The sequence below is a fragment of the Raphanus sativus genome, chromosome 4 (assembly GCF_000801105.2).
Source record: "Raphanus sativus cultivar WK10039 chromosome 4, ASM80110v3, whole genome shotgun sequence".
Classification (NCBI taxonomy): Eukaryota; Viridiplantae; Streptophyta; class Magnoliopsida; order Brassicales; family Brassicaceae; genus Raphanus; species Raphanus sativus.
Window position 1 is genome coordinate 47,172,469 of NC_079514.1, and position 25,907 is coordinate 47,198,375.

General features: G+C 31.6%; 4 protein-coding genes and 1 long non-coding RNA gene across 6 annotated transcripts; 3 read left to right on the top strand and 2 right to left on the bottom strand.

Moving 5' to 3' along the window:
- Positions 1-263: 263 nt before the first annotated feature.
- LOC130511731 (DEAD-box ATP-dependent RNA helicase 38) lies at positions 264-3,153 on the top strand. Its single transcript, XM_057009232.1, has 8 exons — positions 264-423; positions 503-746; positions 1,041-1,334; positions 1,416-1,640; positions 1,745-1,810; positions 2,153-2,551; positions 2,648-2,756; positions 2,830-3,153. The coding sequence occupies exons 2-8, from the start codon at positions 504-506 to the stop codon at positions 2,985-2,987; spliced, it is 1,494 nt and encodes a 497-aa protein (XP_056865212.1). The 5' UTR covers positions 264-423; position 503; the 3' UTR covers positions 2,988-3,153.
- LOC108851175 (vacuolar protein-sorting-associated protein 37 homolog 1-like) lies at positions 3,041-3,903 on the bottom strand. Its single transcript, XM_018624590.2, has 4 exons — positions 3,651-3,903; positions 3,471-3,558; positions 3,323-3,362; positions 3,041-3,233 (listed from the first exon to the last, which is right to left on the bottom strand). The coding sequence occupies exons 1-4, from the start codon at positions 3,707-3,709 to the stop codon at positions 3,127-3,129; spliced, it is 294 nt and encodes a 97-aa protein (XP_018480092.1). The 5' UTR covers positions 3,710-3,903; the 3' UTR covers positions 3,041-3,126.
- A 2,238-nt stretch (positions 3,904-6,141) lies between these two features.
- LOC130511732 (vacuolar protein-sorting-associated protein 37 homolog 1) lies at positions 6,142-7,904 on the bottom strand. Its single transcript, XM_057009233.1, has 7 exons — positions 7,720-7,904; positions 7,172-7,369; positions 7,013-7,100; positions 6,833-6,872; positions 6,698-6,744; positions 6,481-6,601; positions 6,142-6,411 (listed from the first exon to the last, which is right to left on the bottom strand). Exons 1-7 carry the CDS (start codon positions 7,731-7,733, stop codon positions 6,248-6,250), a joined length of 672 nt encoding a protein of 223 aa, XP_056865213.1. The 5' UTR covers positions 7,734-7,904; the 3' UTR covers positions 6,142-6,247.
- Positions 7,905-8,250: 346 nt separating this feature from the next.
- LOC108852696 (uncharacterized) lies at positions 8,251-10,531 on the top strand. 2 transcript variants are annotated; one of them, XR_008944922.1, is made up of 7 exons: positions 8,251-8,462; positions 8,769-8,895; positions 9,116-9,239; positions 9,355-9,448; positions 9,524-10,001; positions 10,072-10,141; positions 10,252-10,531. It is a non-coding gene; the product is annotated as an uncharacterized LOC108852696 (long non-coding RNA). The 2 variants fall into 2 exon arrangements; XR_001949574.2 differs by having other exon boundaries at positions 8,256-8,462; positions 9,355-9,457.
- Positions 10,532-21,429: 10,898 nt separating this feature from the next.
- On the top strand, positions 21,430-22,348 carry LOC108852097 (thioredoxin-like 3-3). Its single transcript, XM_018625592.2, has 3 exons — positions 21,430-21,746; positions 21,837-21,862; positions 21,947-22,348. The coding sequence occupies exons 1-3, from the start codon at positions 21,636-21,638 to the stop codon at positions 22,164-22,166; spliced, it is 357 nt and encodes a 118-aa protein (XP_018481094.1). The 5' UTR covers positions 21,430-21,635; the 3' UTR covers positions 22,167-22,348.
- The last annotated feature ends 3,559 nt before the right edge of the window (positions 22,349-25,907 follow it).

The following is a 25,907-nucleotide window of genomic DNA, read 5'->3' on the forward strand; positions in this document are numbered from 1 at the left end:
AAAATCCACAATCAAACCGAAACCAAAAAAGAACAAAGCATAATCTGGAGACGAACCAAAATTTGTAAAATATCATCATATCATAAAAATTTAATGATAAAGTATAAATTATAAATATAAATAATTCTGCGCATCCGCGTGGGTCAGAATCCAGTTCTGTTAAAAAACTAAAAACCAGTTGTTAAAAAAGGACAGTAAACCGATGGAAATTGGAAATGATAAATTAAACCGAATCGTAAGAAAAGGCAAAGTCGGTTATTTCCTTTCTAGTAGCTTGAAAACAAAGCTTGATTCCGGCTTTATAGCTCCAAACCGAAGCGGCCAGCCGAGCGTGATCGTGCACCCACGAACTCAACACAATCTGCTCTCCTCTTCTCTGATTATCTTATTCTCAGCCTAGTCTAGATCCCTTACTTTAAAAGGGTTTGTTTTGCTATCTCTCAGCTCTTTCACCAAACCGATTAAAGGTTTCTAATTTTCTTTTTCTGGGTGTATCCGACAGAATGGCCGACACTGTAGAGAAACTCCCCACCGATGAAGCATCTTCATCCTCCGTAGAAGCATCAATCACCGGCGAGAACACAGAGCCCACGACAACAACAACGGAGAAGACAAAGTGGGGCGATGTCGAGGATGACGACGAAGAGGAAGCAAACGCAGTCTCGGAGCTCAACTCTTTAAGTATCAAGGAAGAAGAGAAACATGAATCTATCCTTGACGAACCCGAAGACTCAAACATCAAAGCGGTACCTACTTCTTACTATCCCCCAATCGAGCTTAGATCTGTGTTTTACTGTCAAAAAGTGTAGGTTTTTATTGATGGGTTTGATGCAAAAGTATCTCTTCGATGATCCCGACATCAGTTTAGGGTTATGTTTGGATTTTTGATTGTTTCGTCATACATCAGCAAGTAGCTTAGATCTGTGTTTTACTGGAAACAAGTTTAGGTTTTTCTTGATGGGTTTGATGCAAAAGTATCTCTTTGATGATCTTACAATCAATCTAGGATTGATTTTAATTTTGAGTCGTTTTTTTTGTAGGTTACGTCAGGTGACACACCGTATACATCAGCGAGTAGGTTTGAAGATTTGAACTTGTCACCTGAGTTGATGAAAGGCTTGTACGTGGAGATGAAGTTCGAGAAACCTAGCAAGATCCAAGCTATTAGTTTGCCTATGATCATCACACCGCCTCATAAGCATCTCATTGCCCAGGCCCATAATGGATCTGGCAAGACTACCTGTTTCGTTCTTGGGATGCTCAGTCGTGTTGACCCCAGTCTCAGACAGCCTCAAGCTCTTTGTATTTGTCCCACCAGAGAATTAGCAAACCAGGTTTTGTTTAGTTAGTCTACTAGTACTGGCTAATGATCTGAGAGTCATTGATTGTTTAATGATTGTTTAAATGAATGACAGAATATGGAAGTTCTTCAGAAGATGGGGAAGTTTACTGGTATCACTGCTGAAGTTGCTGTCCCTGAGTCGAATCAAGGTGCAACCTTTGCAAGAAGAGCACCTGTGTCTGCCCAAGTTGTGATTGGCACCCCTGGGACACTTAAAAAGTGGATGGCGTTTAAGAAACTTGGTCTAAATCATTTGAAGATTTTGGTTTTCGATGAGGCTGACCATATGCTTGCTACGGTATGCTATTTAATTTTTGTTTTAGTTGGCCTTGTTAATCTTTTTATAATTTGACCATATTTTCCCTTCATATGTTGATATCTGGGATTGCATTGTTGTTGCAGGATGGCTTTAGGGATGATTCTTTGAGGATAATGAAAGACATTAAGAGAGTTAATCCCAATTACCAGGTATGGTAAAACTCTTGTCTGGTTTTGTCATGGCTCGTGAACCTTAAGTAGGATGAATATAGATATTTAGTGGCCATAACTACCATTATACCCTTCTATACAATAAGTAGGATGAATATAGACATCAGCTGTGTCTCTTATTGTATAGAGCCCGTTATGTTAGTAAGACATATCTCCGTGTTAGTTTGATGATGAATCTGTGCCTACTGTTAGAAAGATGTATTGTGTTATTTAATTTTCGACATGGTTGTTAGTCTCAGTTTGAACGAAATTCTTTTGCTTTTTACTTTCTTATGCTAAAATTGATTACGTGCTTGTGTTCTTGGCCTCTTTTCTTAACAGGTTCTTCTGTTCTCGGCAACGTTTAACGAAACTGTCAAAGATTTTGTTCAGAGGACAGTCGAGAGCGCTAACCAACTCTTTGTAAAAAGAGAGGATCTAGCTTTGGACTCAGTAAAACAGTACAAAGTGGTTTGCCCAAAGGAGCAAGACAAGATTGAAGTCATCAAGGATCAGATCATGGAGCTGGGGGATATTGGCCAGACCATAATATTTGTGAAAACGAAGGTGTCAGCAAGCAAAGTGCACAAAGCTCTTGCGGAAATGGGGTATGACGTCACAAGTGTTCATGGTAGCATGAGTCAAGAGGAGAGAGATAAGATAGTGAAGGAGTTCAAAGACTGCCTTACTCAAGTCCTCATTGCAACTGATGTCCTTGCAAGAGGTTTTGACCAGCAACGGGTAAATTATTCTTCAACCCTATTGCTTTCATCTTGTTGTTTCCCCTAAAATGCTTCTTGGTTAAATGACTCTTGCTCGGTTATGAAATACTTGCAGGTGAATTTGGTTGTCAACTATAACATGCCTACTAAATATGAAACCGGGGAGCCAGATTATGAGGTTTACCTTCACAGAGTTGGAAGAGCTGGTCGGTTTGGTCGTAAAGGTGAGCATTGGGTGTTACCATCAAGTTAGACATTGATGATCATCAACTTATAAACTGTGTATTTGTATGACAGGGGCTGTGTTCAACCTCCTTCTAGAGAATGGGGATGATAAAGAGGTGATGGAGAAGATAGAGCGCTACTTCGGAGCGCAAGTTAAGGAGATTAAGTCTTGGAACTCAGAGGAAGAGTACAAGAGTGCCCTCAAGGAAGCTGGCCTGCTTGATGAGTGAAAAGAATGAAGACAGACAGATGTTAATTAGAAAACGTTTAAGGGGCTTTTGGCTTTTTGTTGTCTAAGATTTGCTGTTGTAATTTCATTTATCAGATTACAGAGAATTTAAACTTTGGTGTAGTTTTGTTTTTGTCTTATTAAAGAAAAACATAGTTTGGTTTCAATGCGAAAAATAATTTTGGTTGTTGATAACTCGCTTGGTTTCTGAGCTCCGTTATCTGTGGCTCCTTCTCTAAGTTCTCTCCTGTTTACATTTGACCATCAGAATGTCGTTAGATTTCTGGATGATAGGGAAGTCTCTCACCAAATGACATGAAGCAACAGAGCACTTACTAGCTAGCTGCAATGTTTCTCTGCGGAGCTCATCTTTGTTCTTATGGGCAGAAACCAAAACAATGAGCACCAGTAATAATCTCAATACATAACTAGCTATAAACAACCGCCGTTATCGACAAACAATTAGTGTGTTTTTAAGACTCACATTGCTCTGGATTTTGACCTGGTCAAGAGAGAGAAGAAACTGCTGATGCGCATCTTTGTCAGAAAGAAGCTTCCTGAGCTCGTCCACTCTACATCAAAAGTATAGAAATATTCAAAAAGTGAAGCATACAATAACCACAACACATGAGAGAAGCATAAGAAAACATAGACAGAGACGAACCTTTTGTCTTTCAAGAAGGTAATAATGCCAGCTGCTTCACCTGGTAAAACATTTACCATGGCTGCTGCTGCTGCGAAGAAACTTCCAGAGGAACGTGATTGCCCTTGTTGGTCTTTTGATCCCCTTTGATGTAAAGCAAATCAACAATATCAAGTCAGTTCTAACCACGTCAAAGTATAAACTTTAAAGATGATTTTAAGGGCACACAGCTCAAATAACTCAAGTCTATTTGAGAGAGATGAACAATATAGTATTATCAACACTTAGTTTCAGACATTAGAGGAGTTTTGGCCCCCAATGTTTGGTAAATTTTTGCTTAATGAAATCTTTTTTTTTGACAACTTGTTTAATGAAATCTAATATTGAAGGCTTCAAACTTATTTTTTGTGATTGAAACTGTTTCTCTATAGGTAAATCCAGTAGTTAAAAAGACACGAAGGTTTTAATTGTTTATAATAACCATCAGAATTTTACTGTTAAAAATTTAAACTCTAGTTTAACTGTTACAACTTTACACTTTTAAATAATGGAAATGACTTTAAAAATATTAGAAATCATGAAATATTGCCTTTAAAAAAACAAATAAGGTAAAGAATAAAATCAGTTATTTTGGCTTTGAAAGTTTTAATGAAAGTTTTTAAAACTTTAGATAGTGTAAAGTTTCATTGGAAATAAATTGACATTAGAAACTTTAGAATAAAATTAAAATATCAACCATAAACTAGAATTAATGACAGAAATTGGTAACAAATATTAAACTGAATAGTAAAAGAAGAAAAAAAAATCTAGGACTAATTCATGAAGAATCGGAATTTTGGAAGAAAGATCGTAAAGACAATGGATTGACGCTTTTAAAAAGCGAGTGCTTACACTTTATTACAGTGGTGTAGATATCTCTTTATGTTCTTCCACTTCCACAGCTCCTCATTCTCTCAAATGTTAACATTTGACATATATTAAGTGGACAATAATTGTGCAATCATTCCTCAAGCAACCCACATTTGATCCTTAACATTTCCCACTCACAACATTTCAAACAGAAAATAGGTTGGAGCTTTTTAAACATTCTAATGTTTCCGCTTCCAAGTTTGGTAATTTTTCATAGTTTGTTAATTAATTTAAACTATGATACTTTGACAAACTATTTATTTGATGATTACATGTTTTCAGAGGTTTATATTTACATCTTACCAACAATGGTGATGTATTTTACCATGTGCCAAAATTTATCATGTAAGGTAAATATGGCTTGTTTTATTGGTTATATCAACAACTTAAGGTCTTCTTGCCTGATTACCAAGTGTCAGAAATGCAACACAATCAGTTTCAAAATTTATGCTTCTACTTTAAAATCCAAAATTGTTGAATCCATGAATTTTCAAATAATTTCTTCTATATGTTTTAGTGGGATATCAAAAAAAATCTCATTTTATCATCAGAACCTAATAATCGTCACTTTATACCATAATAGATGTTTCTAATGAATATTTATAATTTGTATTATGAGTGTCTGATCACATTTTAAATATTTATAATCACATTATGCATATTGATCATATTATTATAAGATTTGTATTAGATACTGATCATATTATCTGATCACATTTAAAAATCCATTATCTAATCATACTTATATAGTTTTAATCAAAGTTTCAAATACTTGTGATCATAATCAAATTAAAATTTTGATTAGATACTTATGATCACATTATCTGTTCTTACTACATAAATCTTCAAAATTCATTAAAACTATTTAAGCTGTCATAATTATCTGATAACATTTCAAACAATTTGAATTAGCCGAAACACAATATAAAAGTTGCATAAATTTTTCAAAAATATTCAAATTTTTTAAATCATGTAAATGAGAAATTATTATTTAGTTTTGGATGCAGATTCAGATTTTGATTTGGAATGAGCATCACTTACCTAAAGCTCATGTTTAGTGACAAGATGGTTGGTGATTTAGTGAATTAGTGGTAACTGAAAGTTTATAAGATTATTAGTTATGTTCTATTTGATAGAGAGAGTTTACCTTTTTAAAACACACTAGTATCAATGCCTGGTTCCAGACACTAGAGGATATTGTGATCCAAAAGTCCGAAACTTCAACAATTATTTCGCTTAAAAATTAAAACAAAGGTTCGGTGAACTTTTAAACACTAAAATCATGTGAATGTTGAAGGCTTCAACCTCCTCCTCGATAATGGGGACGATAAAGAGGTGATGGAGAAGATTGAGCGTTACTTTGGAGTAAGGAGATCAAGTATTGGAACTCAGAGGAAGAGTAAAAGAGTGCACTCAAGGAGCTGGCCTGCTTGATGAGTAAAAAAACTCAGGGATGAAGACACAAGTTATTTAGAAAACGTGAAGCCTTTGGGCTTTGACTTTTTGTTGTCTGAGATTTGTTGTTGTAAGTTCATTTATCAGATTGCACAGATTTCAGATTTTGGTGTAGTATTTTTTCTTATTACAGAAAAAAACATAAGACTGGTTTCAATGTCAAATCAATATAGTATGAACGTAAACAGCAAAATCATTTCTTTTACAACATCATAAGTCACAAGACAAAAAAAAAAGGACTGGTTATCATAGTTTCAACCGATGGTTGAGGTTTTAGCAGCAAGATGAATCAATGCACGTCGATGATAGATAGTGCGCAGCTTCTTGTATTTCTGAACAAAAGCAGCTGTATCAATTTCCTTCTCTAGGAACTTCTCTTGCAGAGCTTCAGATTCTTCATCAACCTGATTCATAGCCTCTGCAAAAACCGTTGTTGTTTAGAAGTGATGACACATGAAGTATTGAAAACTTGTTGTATAAGTTTTACCTTGAAGTTTATTAAGAAGAGAAGCAGGGGAGTAGAACTTGAGGATCTCTTCTTTTTGTCTTTCCAGCTCATTAAGCTTTTCTTGCGCAGCTGCTAGCTCAGTCGTACGGATGATTCTGCACTGTAAAACGAGTGACACAAGGTTCTTAAGAAGAGATATCCAAAAAAAAAAAGCTTGTTTAAACATGGGTGAAGTGAACAAGGAAGTACAACTCACTTGGTTTCTGAGCTCCGTTATCTGCGGCTCCTTCTCTAAGTTGTCTCCTGTTTACATTTTGACCAATGACAATATTAGATTTCTGGATGATACAGAAGTCTTTGGTTAAATGACATGAAACAACAGGGAACTTACTAGCTAGCTGCAATGTTTCTCTGCGGAGCTCATCTTTGATCTTATGGACAGAAACCAAAAACCGAAACAATGAGCACCAGTGAATAATCTCAATACATAACTAATGAAGAAGCTACATTCTTATACCTACAAACAATCGTCCTTATCCAGAAACAATTAAAAAGTGTTTTTAAGACTTACATTGTTCTGGACCTTGACCTGGTCAAGAGAGAGCAGAAACTGCTGATACGCATCTTTGTCAGATAGAAGCTTCCTGAGCTCGTCCACACTGCATTACAAGTACACAAATATTCAAAAAAGAAAGCATACAAGAACCACAACACAGAATATAGAACAAACCTTTTGTCTTTCAAGAAGGTAATAATGCCAGCTGCTTCACCAGGTGAAACATGTGCTGGAATGTGACCAGATGTTTGAGGCCGAGATGAGGAGCTTGGCGAGCTGACTAGAGAAGGAGAGTACCATGGCTGCTGCTGCTGCGAAGAAGAAGAAACTTCCGGAGGAGGACGTGATTGCCCTTGTTGGTCTTTTGATCCCCTTTGATGTAAAGACAAACAAACATTATCAAGTAACCATGTCAAAGATATAAACTTTAAAGATGCTATAAAGGGGATACAAACAGTAACAAGACTACAATACACTACAACGTTCTAAATCTATTAGCAGCAAGCCAGTAACTATGAACCTTGCCTAAAGCAATAACACAGTGCTCAATTCAACAACTACATAACCAGATTTTCTTAATCAACGAACATACTAAATGTCCTGAGCACACGTATTTGGTTATCATAAATAGAAAATCTTGAAAGCATACGAAACAAGCTAGCTACCAACATAAGTCTCGAACAATCACGAAATACACAAAAAAATAAGATTTGGGTATTTACCAGAAATTGAACATCGTTTCTATAATTCGGCGAATAACCAGAAGAAGCTTGTGTCTTGTCGGAAAAAAAAAGAGTTTGCCCTTTTACAGGATCGACCAAATTAAAGGACTTTCTATAAGATCGAAGACTTTGGGAACTTCGGTTAGAAAGCGTGTTTGTCGACGAAAACTTTTTTACTTTTGTATTTCAGGTTCCTGACATGATTTTGGTTTTGGTTTTCCTCTGACGGGCCGTATTTTTTTAAAGGCCCAATTACGAACAATTTAAGAGTTTGAAACTTTAAGGCCCGTATAAAGTTTTACTGTTGAAACGACACTATTCACAGTCAACGGAAAAGTCAGTCGTAGTAATGTTAGTTTCATGATGGTTAATTATAAAGATCAATATATATATCAATACAATACTAAAAGGCAAATAAGATGCATAGAGAGGATGTCCACGTCGGATTAATTAAATCAACCAATAAGGATCTCTGCTTTAGCCACGTAATCATCTGTGAGTTAAATTGGGCTTTTGTGTGAAGTGTGTTAAAATTATCGTTTGGCCCACCTCAACCATGTCGAGAGTAATTTGTCCGACTCTTCCACTTCATATCTCTAGCTCTGTTTTCCTTTGATCCTCTTCATCAATCAATGGCTCTCTTTATTTTTTTTCTTAATGTTTCGTTTTACTTCGAAGCAAACTCGAAAAGTCTCCATTGAAGAATCTGAAGCTATGGAGATGACGCTGAGTAGGGTTATGAGGTAAGATTTTCGCAATCCTTTTGTCTTTTTTCTTTTGTCACTAGCCCTGTCCGTTTCATCACCCCTGCGTCTAGCAGCAGCGTCGATAATTAAGCCTTCCATCACGGCAACTTACAACGCCGGTGAAGCACCATCGACTTGATTTCCAGACGCTGCGGTAGCTAACAACAAACAAAACGGACGCGGAAAATTTCAGCGTCACTGGCGTCAAAATTTTTTATATCTCCAGCATTCAATCGACATTGTTTTGACTTTCAGTTCTGTTTTTTCTTTGTCTCCGTTGCCGTACGCTGCGGCTGAAAGCAGAGGTGATGAAACGAACAGGGCTATTGTCCATGAAGAAGTATGTCTATTTTGACAACTCGATTTTGTCATGATTGGGACCATGCTGATGCAACTATCTCATTGTGGAATGGTGGAAACTGCACGAAAGGTAGGATTCATATTGAAGCTTTTAGTCTACTGAAAGAAAGAGGAAATATACTTTTATGCTGATGGTAAATTTGTAGAATTTGTTAGAGAAGGATGTGAAGGTGTGAAGTTAGTACTCAAAGTTGTTGTAAAACTTATCCCAAGTGTGCTTTATGGGTTGTCTTACCATTGTTTGTTTTGTTCCCATGATGCATGTCTGGACAATATTGACATTACGCCAGTGTACATGGGACATGTGCTGCAAATAATAGAGAAGGATGAAGATAGTGGACACGTAAAGCCATCGGACGAACTTTCTCCAGCAAGAAGATATATATTGAAGAAAGTGATTTTGGGTTATTACAAGTAATTGTTTCAGAACATGAAACACTGATTGGATTAGTTGGAAATATTAGTTTCAGATTAGCATTTGTTTATGCATACATCACAGGCTTAAGCTAACTCGGGTTCATTGTTACAGGTCCTTCGAACTTTAAGGAGATTGAAAGGGAACTCACTAGGAGAAGATGACATTTGAGACAAAGCTTACCATTAGTTCTGCTGTATCCAGAATGGTGACTACAGTTAAGTCTCATATTAATTTTGCTATATCAAAAGCTTAGCTAAATGAAAATGGTGTCCTGTCATAGATGAATATGCAGAGACTGGCTCAAGCGAATACAGAATCTTATGATACGTTTGGCGATGACAAAAATACTACTGAATCTGAAGCCGTCCAATCTGATTGAAAAATCTTCAGGGTACGTTTATGAAGGTGGATTAACACCACCTGTCGATGCTCTCTTCCAGTTGAAAAATCTTCGAGAATCCTGAGACGATGAAGACCATAGTTGGACTTGGGTCTATATTACACACTTTTGCAGAGGATGAGTGAGTCAGGAACAAGTTAAGGGTGCAATCGATTTTGTAGGAGTGATAATAGCACCTTACGTCAACGATAAGTCTCCTCTCTCAAACAAAATTTCCATGATTAATTCACCATTGTTGAAATGGCTGTGGAACTGATCCATAATTTATACGATTCTGTGGCATTAAAGCTATAGATGTGGCTCACTGATTGCTTCTGTTTGCCTTGCAGCGTTTGGAAACACAAAGTTCAAGAATAAGGTTCGTAATATACATACGTGATCAATTAAAAGACAGAGAGATATTGATGTTTGGTGATTTTGCTTCTCAGTATATAAATACACCGTGCAAATTGAAAGGCAGAGCTGTGCAAGTACATCTGTATACCAAAGAAAACGGCGGTAAGTTTCCTATATAAATCGCAGAGAAAACGGCGGTACACTTTCTCTCTTTACTTCAGTTCGGTTCATGTATGTAGCTCTACCTCTGGTGAATGATTCTTCTCTTACAGGTCAGACGACTCCTCAAAGCTCATCACTTGAGGACATGCAGAGAATTAAGTATCTGAGCTCACACATTGAAGCAATGCTTCATTCCTCAGGTAACTTCCACAATAGCAAGGGCTCTTAAGATTCAATATCCCACAGCAGGAAAGGTTCGAACGGCAAAGGGTATTCTCAGTGGTCGTTGATGGATTGTGAGCTCTTCAAGGATCCTTATCTTAGTTTTTTTTTTAAACCAAACCGTTTTATATTGTCACACAAATATATAAAGTAAATTAATTTTCCGAATGTGCTAATGAGTAAAAAGTCAAATTCAAGCTAATTTGTAGAAAATCAGGAAACGTCTAGAATGACATCTAACTTATCAAAGACTAACTTATCAAATTACGCCACTCCATTTTTGTATTTCCTAATACATAACACTATTTAAAAAACATCCCAGACATATTTATATATTCAACAACTCATATTTTACAACAAATCAGAGAAAATATGAAAAATATGAGATATGAATTACATTGGAGGAAAACATATTATATAGAAAACTGAACAAAACAAATAATATTAAAAATAAAAAAAATACAGTAAATTTATAACACATACTCCACCCGTAAATAAATTATAGTTTAAAAATTCACAATTATAAAATACAATTCTATCATTATTGATACTATATTCTGTTATAATAATAGTATCTCATACGGAGAAAATTGAAAAGATACTAAATTGGAGAAAATTAATAATGTTTGTGAAATAAAAGAATAGTTTAATCATAAATAAATGCAGTTACTCTTTGATTTTTAGTGTACAAATCAAATTATAATATTTAATTCTGACATTATTGATACTAGAACTTTTTCCGGACTACGCCCGGGTTTATTTTCGTTAATTTTAATTTATTTTAAAATAGTATGTTAGTATATATAAAGATATAGTATATACTGGAAACTATGTTAAATATAAATCAATAAAATAAAGTTTAATTATTAGAATGCAAACAAAAATAATTATAAGATATATTATATATTGTCATAGTTAAAAAAACATGTTAAAATCTCAATCATTTTAAATTTTGATTTAGTAACTACTTTGTTTATTATATCTTTCTGATTTGTATTGTATAATTAGCTGATTTGTATTGTATAATTAGTGGCTAAAAGATTAAGTTCTTACCAAGAAAACTAAACTTTCTAGAAATATACACGAAAAATAAAATGGGGTTGCTGAATTTTTTCAAAAATGTTGGAAACAATAAATAAAATGGGGTTGCTGAACTTTTTCTTCCAAATACAAGATATTTTCTTTTGTAAATACCTTGATAAAAGGTAAAGAACTCTTCTTGACGATGGGTTTGACCGGACTGAAGGAATCTGCTGCTTCACCGTTCGTTTTCACTGAGTCGGGAACACCGGATAACTTTATGTCAATGTACAATCCTGAGGATAGAAGAATTTTTGATGAGAATAGAAAACCGGGTAAAATATTTATATAGAATCTCAGAAGGAGAAAGCGAAAAGGATCCATTAATGAAATTAAAGAGTGTACATTAGTGGGGAGAAAATTGATTGTTCGTAGGTGAAAGATTCATGAAACGGAGGAAACGAAAAAGAGGAAGAGAAAAGGTCCGGGAATCGATTTTGCAAAATAGAGTTCATGCTTGGCGGAAAGTGGAAAGGATATTTAGCAGTGAGATGAGCTCCGGGCCAGTGAAATTTCCCCTTCTCGAATTTGAACATACGGGCCGATGAAATTCGAAGCCGTGAGATGGGCTTTACGGGCTTCTCGAAATCGAAAGACACCGGGCCGTTAAAATTCGAAGCCTAAATGCAGAGGAGACGAGTCTGACATGGCAAAACGAAGGTCTCCTATAAATCGATTTTATTGGGGGACGTGGACACTCACCTTCTCCATCGATTATATCTTCCTTTTAGTATTAAAAAGGAAGAATACCTTCCTTTTCTTTCCACACAACAATAAAAACATCAAAGATTTCAATTAAAAAAAACACTAATAATTTATCGATGATTGTACTAAAAAACACTGATTTAAGTTCAATTATATTCTATTTTGATTATAACATCTCATATATAGGAAATAATACAAAATTAGGGAAAATAATGTGCGGAAAATTAAAAAATATTTAATCATAAATCAGTTCAGTTAATCTTTATTTTTACAATTCTGAATGTACAAATTGATATTAAAACAACTAATTTTCAAATAATAATATGCGTCATTTCATTTGGATCAACTATTCAAGAAACATGTCGATGGAGTTTTAAAGAGACTATGAATAACACGTAAATTTTCTTTTCAAACATTTTAAAAGATTCAGTACATAAACATTTTAAAATATTTAGTACACTGTTTATATATAATTTATGACTACATTAAAAAAAATTCAACATTTTAAAAACCAATGTCAATGCGTTATTGGACTATGTTCAGATCCGGCCTCTTGCTGATATACAATTATGACTATTAATTTTATCACTTCTGATAAACATTCATTTTTTTAGTTTGTATAAATTTATATTTCATATGTAAATTTTATTCTTAGTTATGTATATAGCAATAATAATGTCAATTTAAAATTATATGACGTAACTGTAACAAATAGAGCAAATGATTATTAATTCCAGCCAATGATAGAGCTTCATCTCTCCACATCACACCTTCACGTTTGAATCATAAAATTGAACATTTTTTGGGCTTCTAACAATAGCTTAAGCCCAAAACTACCAATACATTACCGTAAGGGAACTGTCATAACCTTTTTATTTTGTCGACACTAATTTGCACTTTTCTATCGTTTCCACTTCCATTACTCTTCTCCAAATCCGTTTCAATGTACTCACCACTATCTGCTCTAATCAATCCTTTGCTTGAGCTCATTCAATGGATTTGTTTCACTTTCCTCTCTTTTTATCTATTTATAAATCTCTTTTCTTAGCTTATGTTTCCATTAAAATTGATAAGATTCTCTCAGATATTCATCCCGATGTAACCCAGAGCCAACCCTCAAGTCTCCAGCGACCGCAACACCAACAAGAAGACCGTCGCTTCCTCCGGGACTGTGAAACAACACGGGAAGTCCACTGCTTCCTCCGCGATTGTGATGAAACCTAACGGCAAGACTGCCGTTTCATCAGGTTTTCATGCTGCATCGAAAACACCAGTAACTCCTTTATCCTCATCTCTCATCTGCAAATCTTTTTAATTGGTTTTAAATACAGTGAGTATTCGATTTGGTTCAGATATAAGAAGTCTTTTTTTTTCCTTTTGATCAACAGATATAAGAAGTCTCAGAATAATGATTTTGTCAAGCCCAATACCGCTTAAGAATGCTTGATTGGAAGAGGCAGTTTGAGGAGTTTCTTCAGGAGCAGTTGATGATAAGATCATTGCCATCTCCAGGCTTGAGGAGTTTCTTCAGGAGCAGATCAAAGTCACTCCGTTTCCATTACGCGAGACAAAGGCAAGATCACCTTCACCACCGCTTCCAACTCCGCTAAACGGTACATCACGATTTTTGTTTTGAGGTACTTCAAGTATCTGACCAGAAATATTTGAGAAAGTACAATCTCTGTGATTGGCTTTGCGTGATTGCGCTGAGCAAAGACAGGGACGGTAAGACCTTAGATACTTAAAATGTACGAGCTAAGATTTTAAACCTATACTAGATTCTGACCCGCCCTTTTTAAGGGCGGGTATATTTTTGTTTTAATTTTAATTTCCATATTTGTGTGTGTGTTTTATGGTTATATTTGTGCATAAGTCTTAATCAAATACATTTTATTGAATAATTGCAATTTAAAATTGATCTGGTATACGTTCGGTTAGGATTGGGTTGCGGGTTAAACCTGGTTCGCTGACCCGTCAACCTGCGGATTTCAATTTCTTTTGGTCAAAAAGTCTGACCCGCATAATCCGCAAAAAATAATTTTGTATTTGCTCCGCTTAATTTTGCGGTTATCGGAAGATTATATTTTTTTGACCCGCCTTAAAAGGGCGGATATATTTTTTGTTTTATATATTCTTAGAAATTTAATTTTTATATTTTTGTTCTTAAGTCATATTTGTGATTTTAGTCATATTTGTGATTTTCTTGGTATAATATTTCTCCTAAATGGTTAATAAGAGGTTTTAATCTATTTTATTAAAATAGTTGAACCACACCTATATCTATAAAAAATTATAATTATAAAATGCATATAAAAAACTGAAACATAAAATTAAAATTTTCAGAAAATTTTTAAACAAAAAATATATCCGCCCTTTGAAAGGGCATGTCATAATCTAGTAATAATATTAAATAGGAATACTAATTTACTTTTTTATTAATAACTTATAATATTTTATATTTTTTAAGATTTAAAACTTAATTTTGTAATAATTTTAAAATATTTTTGAACACGCAAAATTCTTACATTTGCACTGAACAGGCAAGCTATTATATGTTGATAAAATAATCATTTAAAATAACCGAATTTATATGTACATATTAGTCGACCATGTAGATATTTATTATCAGATGCTGAATACATTTTATAACTGTCGAGTACTATATGTGTATAATACGAAAGTGGTTGCGAGAATATTGGCACTAAATGGGAAGTTACAAAATTCAATATTATTAATTTATTCAATATTATTTCTGTAACTAAAATAAATAAATAATTGGACATAACCTTGCATCAATTGGTCATATTGAAGAATTAATAGAATAGATGACTTAGTATGCAATAGAAAAAATGATAATTTGGCATACATTTTAAAAAAAAATACAATGATTTTTACAATTCTATAAATTTTATAAAATATAAAAACGCTCAGTTTACAAAATTTGGCATTTATTCTTGAGTATTCTGCAAATCTGGTAATTAATAATTTATTTGGAAACAAAATATAGATAATTTATTATTTAGTTAAATATAGATAGTTAGAGAAAATCATGGCTATAGTTTGAATGATAATTGTTCACAATATATCTTTAATATATATATATATATATCTTATTTATGATGAACTGTTTCGGAAGTAAAGAGAAAAATGGATTTGGAAACATTTAGTATCATCTAATATTTAAACTGTTTATCTACGTTTTAATAGTTTATATATTTTTTTTTTAATAATATTATATATTGATTATAGATTTGGAAATATATTCTGTTTGGATTCAAAATTAATTATTAATTTGGTTTGTTGATATAGCTTAGCAAAAAACAATTTTGAATAGGTGGTTTGAATTTTATATATAAATAAATATAAATGTATATATCTCGGTTATAACATTTGTAGAAATTTATATCCTTGCTATACCATATATGTAAGGTGATTGAACATTGGACGGTTAAAACTATATGTGTAATAGAAGTTGGAGTCAGGATTAAGCCTTTTTTCAAAAAAAAAAGTTGGAGTCAGGATAATAGTTTATTGGACTTTTAAAAATATATATGTATAATATAAGTGGGAATCGAAAGTATAATGTAGCATGCACGTATATAACTTAGGACCCTGGGAAACTACCTATTTGATTTGCAGTTTTTAGAATTTATTTTTAGTTCCATTTTATTTTTGGAAACACATTAATTAAACTAAAAAAGACATGTATTAAAATAGGAAATTTAAATTAAACTAAAAAAGACATGCATTAAAATAGAAAACTTAAATTAACTTCTCAGTGGCATGCCATTGTAAATAAATTGAAACACTAAGGGTTATTTTCAAAGTGTACTTCTTTTTTAATAATATAGATATGAGTTTTCTTTCTTAGTTTTTTTCCAGTGCTCATGAATAGGTGCTTAACGTTCTTCCTCTGTTTACTTAAAAGAAGAGGCCGGATCTGTTTAGAAGTTGCAGAAGAAAATAACTTTTTCATGATGGATAAAGAGAGAAGAGCAGCAACTACTAGCTTACCAATTTCAGGTATTCTCACAAGAACTATAAAATCGGTGCAGTCTACGAGGCTTGCTTGGTTCCTTAAGCGGGTGTTAGTCTCAGGTTCCGGCCTGCCGGGATTGATATAGTAACCGGTTGGGGTAGACATTTTAGAGTTATGGCTACAGAAATTGTGAGAAAGCTTTTGAAGAGCTGCTCTACATCTTTGGCTCAGCGTTTTTCATGGAGAATGAAAACTTAGGTTTTTTAGTTTGATGTGGTGGGTCTCTTATCGCTTCAGTCTTATGTTGAGAGGATACATTTGCTGTGAGTTTTATTTGTTTCACATTTTCTACTTTTTTAATAAATATTATCTTTAGCTAATTGAATAAAGCGTATGAGGAGATCATATAACATTAGTGAAGAATTGTTTCTTGACAGGTTCGATATCAAGGATTATGTCTCAGGATTTCAGGAGCCATTTACTTGCATAATTTTATTAAGTTACTACTTCTCGCAACAGCGTGGTAGCAGCATTAGGATCTGGATTTGAGTATTCTTTGGTGACAAGGCTTGCAAGGTTTTGCTTTCTTCCAAGGAATACTTTTCAAAATGAGTTATTATTCTTCACTTGCTCACCGATTAGTACATATATCATCTTGAATGTTTCATGTCTGGATGGCTTTAGAAATATGAATGAAGTGCGGTAAGAGATGTGAGCATCCCACTAGGGACACGGCTTCTGATACTCTAGGGACACCGCCCTAAATTGTTAATAGTAAAGTCCAGTTTCTCATAGTATTGTATTGATGCTTTGATTTTTTATTATTGTTGAGATATTTTATGAGATGTTTACAAAGACCATTATCAGTGGTTCACTATATTTTTCATCAAAACAGAGTTGTTCTATAATAAAATTGGATCTACTCCAATAGTAATATATTTTAGAATGAAAGATAAAATGATGAATGAAAAATACATAAGTTATTCTATTTATAAAGTAAATTTATTTTTACTCTATTATACAATGAAAAACAGAGTACATTTGGAGGTTTTTTACTCTAAATTTTATTTTAGATGAGAAAATAGACTGAGCTTAGAGATGCTATAATGTAGATATCCTTACTTATCTCCAAAATAAAATAAAAACGATTTGTTTCGGGGAAGGCTAAATCAGAAAAATAGTAGATAACTGATTTTCCTTTTAAAAAAAAGTTTGATGTTTATTTTTGTCTATATAAATGGTGAAGAATTATGAGTACTTTACTGTCAAGGTGATCTAATTAAGTAATAAAACAGTAAAATTCTTGAAATAAATACAATCAAACAAATGTGATTAACTACTATGCTTGTGTTTAGTTGTTTACAATCACCTTGGGTTTGAAAAAAAGTCATAATAATGGAGACTGCAAAATCTATGCAATGTTTTAGAATATAGCATAAACTTTGGTTCTGGATAATCTAGAGATATACGATGTTTATTCCTCAAATCTTTCTCTTTTAGTAACTGCTTATACAGTATTATGTTTATCATACAAATTCAGATCCTGAGACAAAGGTGTGGTTAGAGAATAAAAGTTAATAAATACATGTTCTTTTGACAACAGATGAAAGTTTGGAGGTCAAAAAAGGAGAGATATCACCAGCTGGAACAACAAGCGTGACAAGGATAAAGAAAGAAGACAATTCTTCCCCGTCATTTGCGTCAACCTTATAATCTAAGAAACAGACGTGATCCACGTTTGGTGAATATAAAAGAAAGAAAATACTCGACATTTTGTTGATGCATAGTAATCTTTTTTCTTTTGTCAACTTGCATTGTAGTTGAGTGGAAGAGAATGGAGAACTTGCAAGTATATTGAGTAAAGTAGGAGAGAATGGAAAATATGCAACTGTATCAAGAAAATTGCATATTAACACGAAAGCAAGAATTCGTGATAGTGAACTATGTTTTAAAAAATTGTTGTTTTATATCGGTGTTCATTTGAAATATTTTGACTGCATGTCAATTTGTGATGAAATAAATAAAGTGGATCAAATATTTTACCATTAAACTAAGTCGCAATGCAGTGTTTACATAAATAGGTAAAAGAGAGAGTTAATTACACTTAAAATGAAGCTTAAACTAAGTTAACACCCACTGTATCACTCTAGATTTATTTTATTTTTTCAAATAATGTCATTTTACATTTCTAATGGAACTTTATAAATTAGATCTATTTTTAGTCTCTTAAATAACCAATAGATTTTTGTTTAATTTAACATATATTAAATAAGGAAACTTTAATATATTATACAGTAGAAAAATTTACAATTTATATTCTAAAGAAAAGTAATTATGCAGTGTTTACATAAATAGGTAAAAAAAAAGTTAATTACACTTAAAATGAAGCTTAAACTAATTTAACACCCACTGTATCACTCTAGATTTATTTTATTTTTTCAAATAATGTCATTTTACATTTCTAATGGAACTTTATAAATTAGATCTATTTTTAATCTCTTAAATAACCAATAGATTTTTATTTAATTTAACATATATTAAATAAGGAAACTTTAATATATTATACATTATTTTTAAGAAACGAAGGGAGTACAACAAAAATAAATTGGATATGAACAAACTGAAATTATATCCAAGCTAAGAACACATTATTTGATTATGAATTATTTTATAGATTTACATCTAAGCAAACAAACACTATAAACTAAATATATACATACAATGATAATGAAGCTTTTTTTGCAAATTGTAAATGATTCTTAAACATTTATAATTAACTTAGGAGAATTAATTTACTCTTATTTTCATCACATATTTAAGGTACTTATGAAAATTATTATTTTAAAAAATAAATTTAGAAAATTTATCAAAATATATGGTAAAATTAGAATTCCTCTAATTTAATGACATTTAAATATGTAATATGCACATGAGTCCTATTTTGATCGTTTTAAGTATCTTACAAACATTTGCATTATTTTAATAAAAAAATTCTAAAATAACTAACTGGATGAAAAATCACAACCAAATCTTAATTATTATTTGTAACAAAATATTATTTGATTTATATTTAATTATCTATTTTGATTGTACCATTCAAGATGTTGATTAATATGTATTTTTTCCTTAATTGGGGTCAATAGGAGGATTCGCGTATCAGCATATATACAAATATACAATCAACGATAATGTCTTCTATCTTCACTCTTGGAAAATCGATGAGGAAAAATAGGAACTTTGTGGTGACTGATAACATTTAAGAAGATATTTAGCGGGGAACTACGTATTAAATATAATATTTAGCAGAGATATTTAGTCTTCATAACATAAGAACTTCATGAAGTGTTTGATTGGTAGAAGCTGTGGATTTAATTACTTTGCTTTAGAATATAAATTATAAATTTTTCTACTAGCTATAAAATCAATTGATCTAGAGCAATATCAATAGCTATCAAAGAACTAAACATAAAATTTTGGAATTGATTTTTAAAGCCAATATAATTTTTAATTTAACTTTTGCGCTATTATCTTTAAATTATTCTCTTAGAGCACGATTGGTAAATTAAATTAGTTGTGGAAAAAAGAATGAGAAGCATTCAGAGTATTTACCAATCACCTTCGAAAACTATTGTATATTTTTCAACATTTATGAAATTTCAGAAAATATTCAATTATAAATTAAATGTTACTTTTAATCAAAGTATTTGCAAAAAAAAAATACTTATTATATCCAACATTTTTGAAATTGGATAAAAAATTTCAATAACCCCCATTTAATTTTTCATGTATAGTTCTAAAAAGATTATTTTTCTTGGTAAGAACATAAACTCTTAGCCACTAAATATAAAATACGAATCAAAAAATAGAATGAACAAAAGAGTTATAAAATCAACATTTTAAATGATTGAAATTTTAACGTATTTTCTTACTGTGATATATTTTAAATAATTTATTTTATCATTACTATACGTTTTGCGTTCTAATAAAGTATACTTTATTTTAGTAATTTATATGTATCATAGTTCCCAACATATAATATATATTAAATATAATAACATAATTTTTTAAAATATTTTTTTTTTGCAAGTAACCCGGGCGTAGCCCGGGAAAAACTCTAGTAACCTTAATAACTAAAACATTACTTTTGATTACCATTAATAACAATTCATGTTTCCTTTTTTCTTAGTAAAATTTTGATTAAATTTTGATTTAATTTTAATGTTCTACTAAAGCACATATATAATAAAAAGGAAAGCTTTTTAAAATATTAACATAGATTTTCATATAAAAACGAATTTTATTTTTATTGTTATTTCTGTTTCCTAAAAATATCTATAAATTTTAAAATATATACTAATAAATATATAATATAACTTAAAAAAAATAAAAGCAGAATAATTTAGGCATTCTTATCTAAATATAATAATATTTTTACTATAAACATATTTTTGTCAAAAGTTTTAACAACAGAAATGATCATTTAATATCTTATTTTCTAAAAATGATTATATATTATGATTTTTAAAATCCAAATAAATATTTAAAATGTGAGGCTGCAGTAAGATAAGTAATATTTATTATTATAAATATATTTTTGATTAAATGAATAGAATTTTTAAAAGAAAAATTATCAACACTTCCTTTTTAAAACTTTATTGAAAAGAACATATATCAAATTATACATAACTTACAAACATATTTATCATCCTAAGATAAAAGTAAGCAAAATCTAATTAACAAGATGTTTTTATTTTAGTCTAATTGTAACAAAAAATTGTGATTCATTTAAAAAATAATTGATACAATCCAATATACTAAAATATGAATAACCAACTATTCGAATGACCAGTTTTTATTACACATTTGGAGGAGTTCTAGCGAAGTAAGATTTTCTTTCCTACCTTCAAGATCCGACATATTCCAAAGATGCATAATTTAATGGCGGACAAGCTGACACGAGGTGTTCAATATTCCCCTTCTACTATGTTCTATGTCGATTATATGTCTCCAATTTTGGATTTCTGAACCAGCAGAGCATATAACCTAGTTTTAGATTTTATTATTGTTGTCAGAAAAAAAAAAGAATAACCAACCATTCTTAATATGAAAAATCAAATCAACCAATTATTATGAGTGTATGAATTTTCAAAATATGACAAGTTATGTTTATTAGTGCCACTCTTATTTGAACTATAAAGATCCAATGAACAATTAATGACACAGAGCAAAAACTTTTGGGGATGTTCATCAAAATAGGCGTAAGAGTTAGCGACCACTTCCCTTTGCCAGACAAATAAAACCTTAAAATTCAAACGGTAACCTAAAGAATCCTGAACGTAGTTGAGCCGGTTAATGAAACACGTCTATGTTAGAAATCAGATCGGTTAAAACCGGTTAGAGAATCAAGTTGATTGGTTTGGGTTTGATTAATGGTAAGTAGACTTATGGTTAGAGTAGCTTCTGTGGCCAAAAGGATCAAAATTGCCAATCCCGAAAGCAAAGATCAAAATGAGAAAGCAAGAATCGGAGGAGGCAAATCGTAACGTCAATATGGAAACCGCAACAAGCGACCAAAGTCTCATTACAATTCTGGACGACATCAAATCTTCAAAATCTCCGGTAATTATTACAGGCTACATTTTATACAGGTTTAAGACCCAAGCTTAACTCTCGAAATCTAAATTAATCTTCTTGTTTTGTAATTTGCAGGCTGTTATTAACTACGGTGCTTCGTGGTATTGACATGTTTGGTCTCTGTTTCATAGTGCTTACAAAGTGTTCGATGAAATGCCTCAATGATAATTGTTTTTGTTGAGTAGGTGTGGAGTTTGTAGCCAGATGTTTCCTGCGTTCCAAAAGCTTAGCAACAGTTTCCAAAGGATCAAGTTTGTTTATGCAGATATTGACGAGTGCCCTGAGACCACTCTTCACATCCGTTACACTCCGACGTTTCAGTTTTACAGGGACGGTGAAAAAATTGACGAGATGTTTGGAGCTGGTGAAGAGAGGCTTAATGATCGTCTTTGGCTTCATTCTTGAAAAATCAAATTATGATCTCCGCATTTTCTTTATAAACACGTTTATGATAGAATAAAGATCTGCTACCGTGTGCTACATAATTGATAAATTGTTGTAATACGATATGAACATATTGATTAGCAAACAAAACAATAGATAGATATAATAATAAAAAAAGTTCACTAAAGAATAATTTTCAGTCAGATATGGCATTCCTTATAACATATATCTGAAGCTGAGAAGGAAATGGTTTGGTCTGTGCTGTAAAATGGGCGTACTGTGCTGTAAAATGGGTCTACTCTGCCGTTTCTAATTCACCTTTGGATTTGCTTTTATAATATCATTTGAAAGTAAAAGTATTTTTGACCCAAAAAAAGAAAGTAAAAGTATTTTAATCAAATTTTCTTTTTCTTTTAAAATAGAGATTTTACTTTTTTCTTCTATTTATAGAAAAAGAAATAGTATTTTCTATTTTTATTATATATGTAGAAATTGCTATCTTTAAAAAATACATTGAATCAAATCTCATTTCTAATATAGAATTATTTTCTCTTTAAAAAATAGCAGAATACGATTGTGTCTAAGAATGATTGTGTTTTATACTCCCCAATAAACTTGCACTTTACATTGATGGAACATCTATTCCAAACTCGAAAGTGTACATAGGTTAACTTTGAATGAGCATCAGTAGTTGAAGTACTAGGTGGATATTAATTCAGTATAGAAATTTAAAATCAATTTGAGATTGCTTGTTTATACTCGGAGAGTTTTATCTTTGATAATCGGAGAGTTTATAGTAGAAATGTTTTCAAAATTATTTGATCTTATTGTTCACAAAAAGTTCAGATTTTCTTTTCCCATTTAACTAATCTATCTCGACAGATAATGCTAAGACAATTACTAAAATCCCCTTCGATTCAACTAACTAACCAACTATTTGTTTTTTCTTTACATCAAAATTGAAAGCATTTCAAGAACAAGATAGATTTGTGTCTACAAAAGACGTTAAAACATAAATGAGAAATAGTTCAAGAGAGCTTTATTATATGCAAAGAACTAAAAAGAAAAGAGAAGCTTTTAAGCTGTCACCAAAATGAATATGATATTCGATTGATAATCATAAATTGGAAGAGAGAAGCTGCTTTGGAGCAGCCAAGCTTGCTGTTTCACAGTGTCATGATAAGACATATTTGAAAATGATTTGTCATGCTAAAATCCTAGATACATGGGTTCATAGGCTTGCATATCATATCGGGCTTGAACTCTCTAATAAAATAATGTTCTACTAACTAACCAAATATGTAACTGTATAAATCAAATGATGTTTATTTATGATAGATGGCTTTAAGGCCGAACAAACTGTCTTGTGGTTTTGAAGAAATATCTTTTAGACATTGGATATTGTAAATGTCATGAGATAATGATTGTCCATCTTTTTTTCATCTAGCAAAGAGGTGTCACAACCTCAATATGAGACTGCATAGTCACCACCACTATCTTTCTTATGTAAGAAATATGAGTCATCTCTGTTTCCCATCTAGTATAAATAGGGTGTAACAGAATAATAAAGACATAAGTTCTATAATCTATCTCTCTTTTCGTTCTAACACACACACAAACATCACTATAAACTCTCTTTCTGCCACTCACGTTTTTCTTCTTCCTCTTTATACACCTAACACATATATACAATAATAAAAGTAAAAGTAACTCTATCTCTCTCTCTCACCTAATATTTCACAATAGGTTATCAGCACGAACGCTCCCCAACCAGAAAGATAAGTTTTTAAATTATGTCTTTTAGTTTATTTAATTTATTTTAATTCTATTATTATTCCGAAGTGATAGGCTAGGCTTTTTTCGTTTATTTTTCGGGATGATAGGCATTGTCTTCCCCGACTGATCCTTATGGTAGGTTATGCCTTCACGATCAGAGGATCACGTGATAGGTTTTACCTCCGTGAATTAAAAAAAAAAAGAACATGTAGTATGCTTTGCCTCCGTGAATAAAAAGAAAAGACCAAAATGGAAGATTAAGTCTCCTCGGATCTTCAAAACAAAGAAAATGTCAAAATGGTATGCTAAACCTCCTCAGACCTTGAATAAAAGAAAAATATTAATATGGCAGAACTTATCTCCTCGAACCTTTGATAAAAATAATCAATGTGGAAGGCTAAGACCTCCAATTTTATTTATGCTCTTTAAATTTCTGCATTTAATTATGAATTTAAATTATGCATTTAAGTTCCAGTTTTTATTATATTTCTATATGCTATTATATGTATAAGGATATCATGTTGAATTTAACAAAGCTCAAAATAAATTGCCTTGATAGTACGCGAAATAATTATATGACATGGGCAATGGGGTGCAAAGATGCATCTGAGAAAAAATGAGCTTTTGAGAAATCATTGATAAGTTAATTGGATGAGAAAAGAAAAGCCATGATATCTTACACCACTTTGATGATGGTTTATAATATGAAGTGTATCATGAGAAAATATCTAGAAGATCTTTGAGTAATTAAATCCTTGAAAGAAAGGATTCAATAAATAGTTGGAGTTGACGTAAATCCTCCATTAAAATTAGAAAAATGGAAATCATGATACTAAACCATCAAGTCGGTCCTATTAAAAAAGGACGAGGGTGTAGATGCAGTAGAAACTACTATCATGGTCGAGGAAAAGGACGAGGAAGAATATTCCGTCCCTATGAAATAATAAGAACTTCCACATATATGAAAATGGTCGGGTGAAAAGGCAAGCAGAAAAAGTTTGCTACAGATGTGACAAGAAAGAACATTGGGAACATATTTTTCATATGCCAAAATATTAGCCGATCTGTATTGTTAGTCAATAAAAAAAAAGTGAAATAAACTTCAATAGTGTTTCAGTTTGTTTTTCTAAAAGTTATAGGTTTACAAAAGTTATATACACATTAAAATCAACTCTAAATTTATTTTCTTGGTATGGATAAGTAGAGTTTTTAGGTTATTTGGTTTTTAACAACAGACCATGGTCGTATTAATTATATTTATTAGAATTTCCTATTTTTTATATGGTTAGATAATGGATTTACTAAATATAGAATATAATAATTTAGTTTCGGTAATTTTAATATAATAATTGTATTATATTTTATATGATCCCAAAATTGTATTATTTACATAGAGGAATGGCAAAATAATGGAGTTGTCAATAATTAGAAAGAAGCAAGCAACAGTTATGAAAATGTGCTTATTTATCTATAAATAATAATAAGAATAACTTTTTTATTTTAGTAATGTTATTTATCAGTGTATTATTATTGTCTTGATATCTGTAACTAGCTACTACATAATCTCAATTTCAAAAGTCTTTATTATTAAACCGCGATCAACGATTTCACTTCACTATGTTTTGTTTCTTTGAAGCCGATTTTAGGAATATTCAGAGGCTATATGAGAATCAGGTTTTGTCTTCGTAGAAGTGAACATTGTGAGCTACTTATAAGGGTTCCCGAATCGGCTTTCATGATAACTGGAAAGTAATCTTTTAATTTGAAATGAAACCGTCTTATTTCCGAAATGTTAACTTTGATATTTATTAATTTCTTTAATAATACAACTTTTTTAAAGTTGCAAAATTTTTTTTGTCAAATTTATAAATATTCTAAAACAATTTTTTAAAACCTTAGTTAAACTTGCAAAGAGTCACTAATTAGTAGTCCTATGATATTTGTGAAATTTTTAAACAATCTGATCAAAGTTTAATTATAATTTTC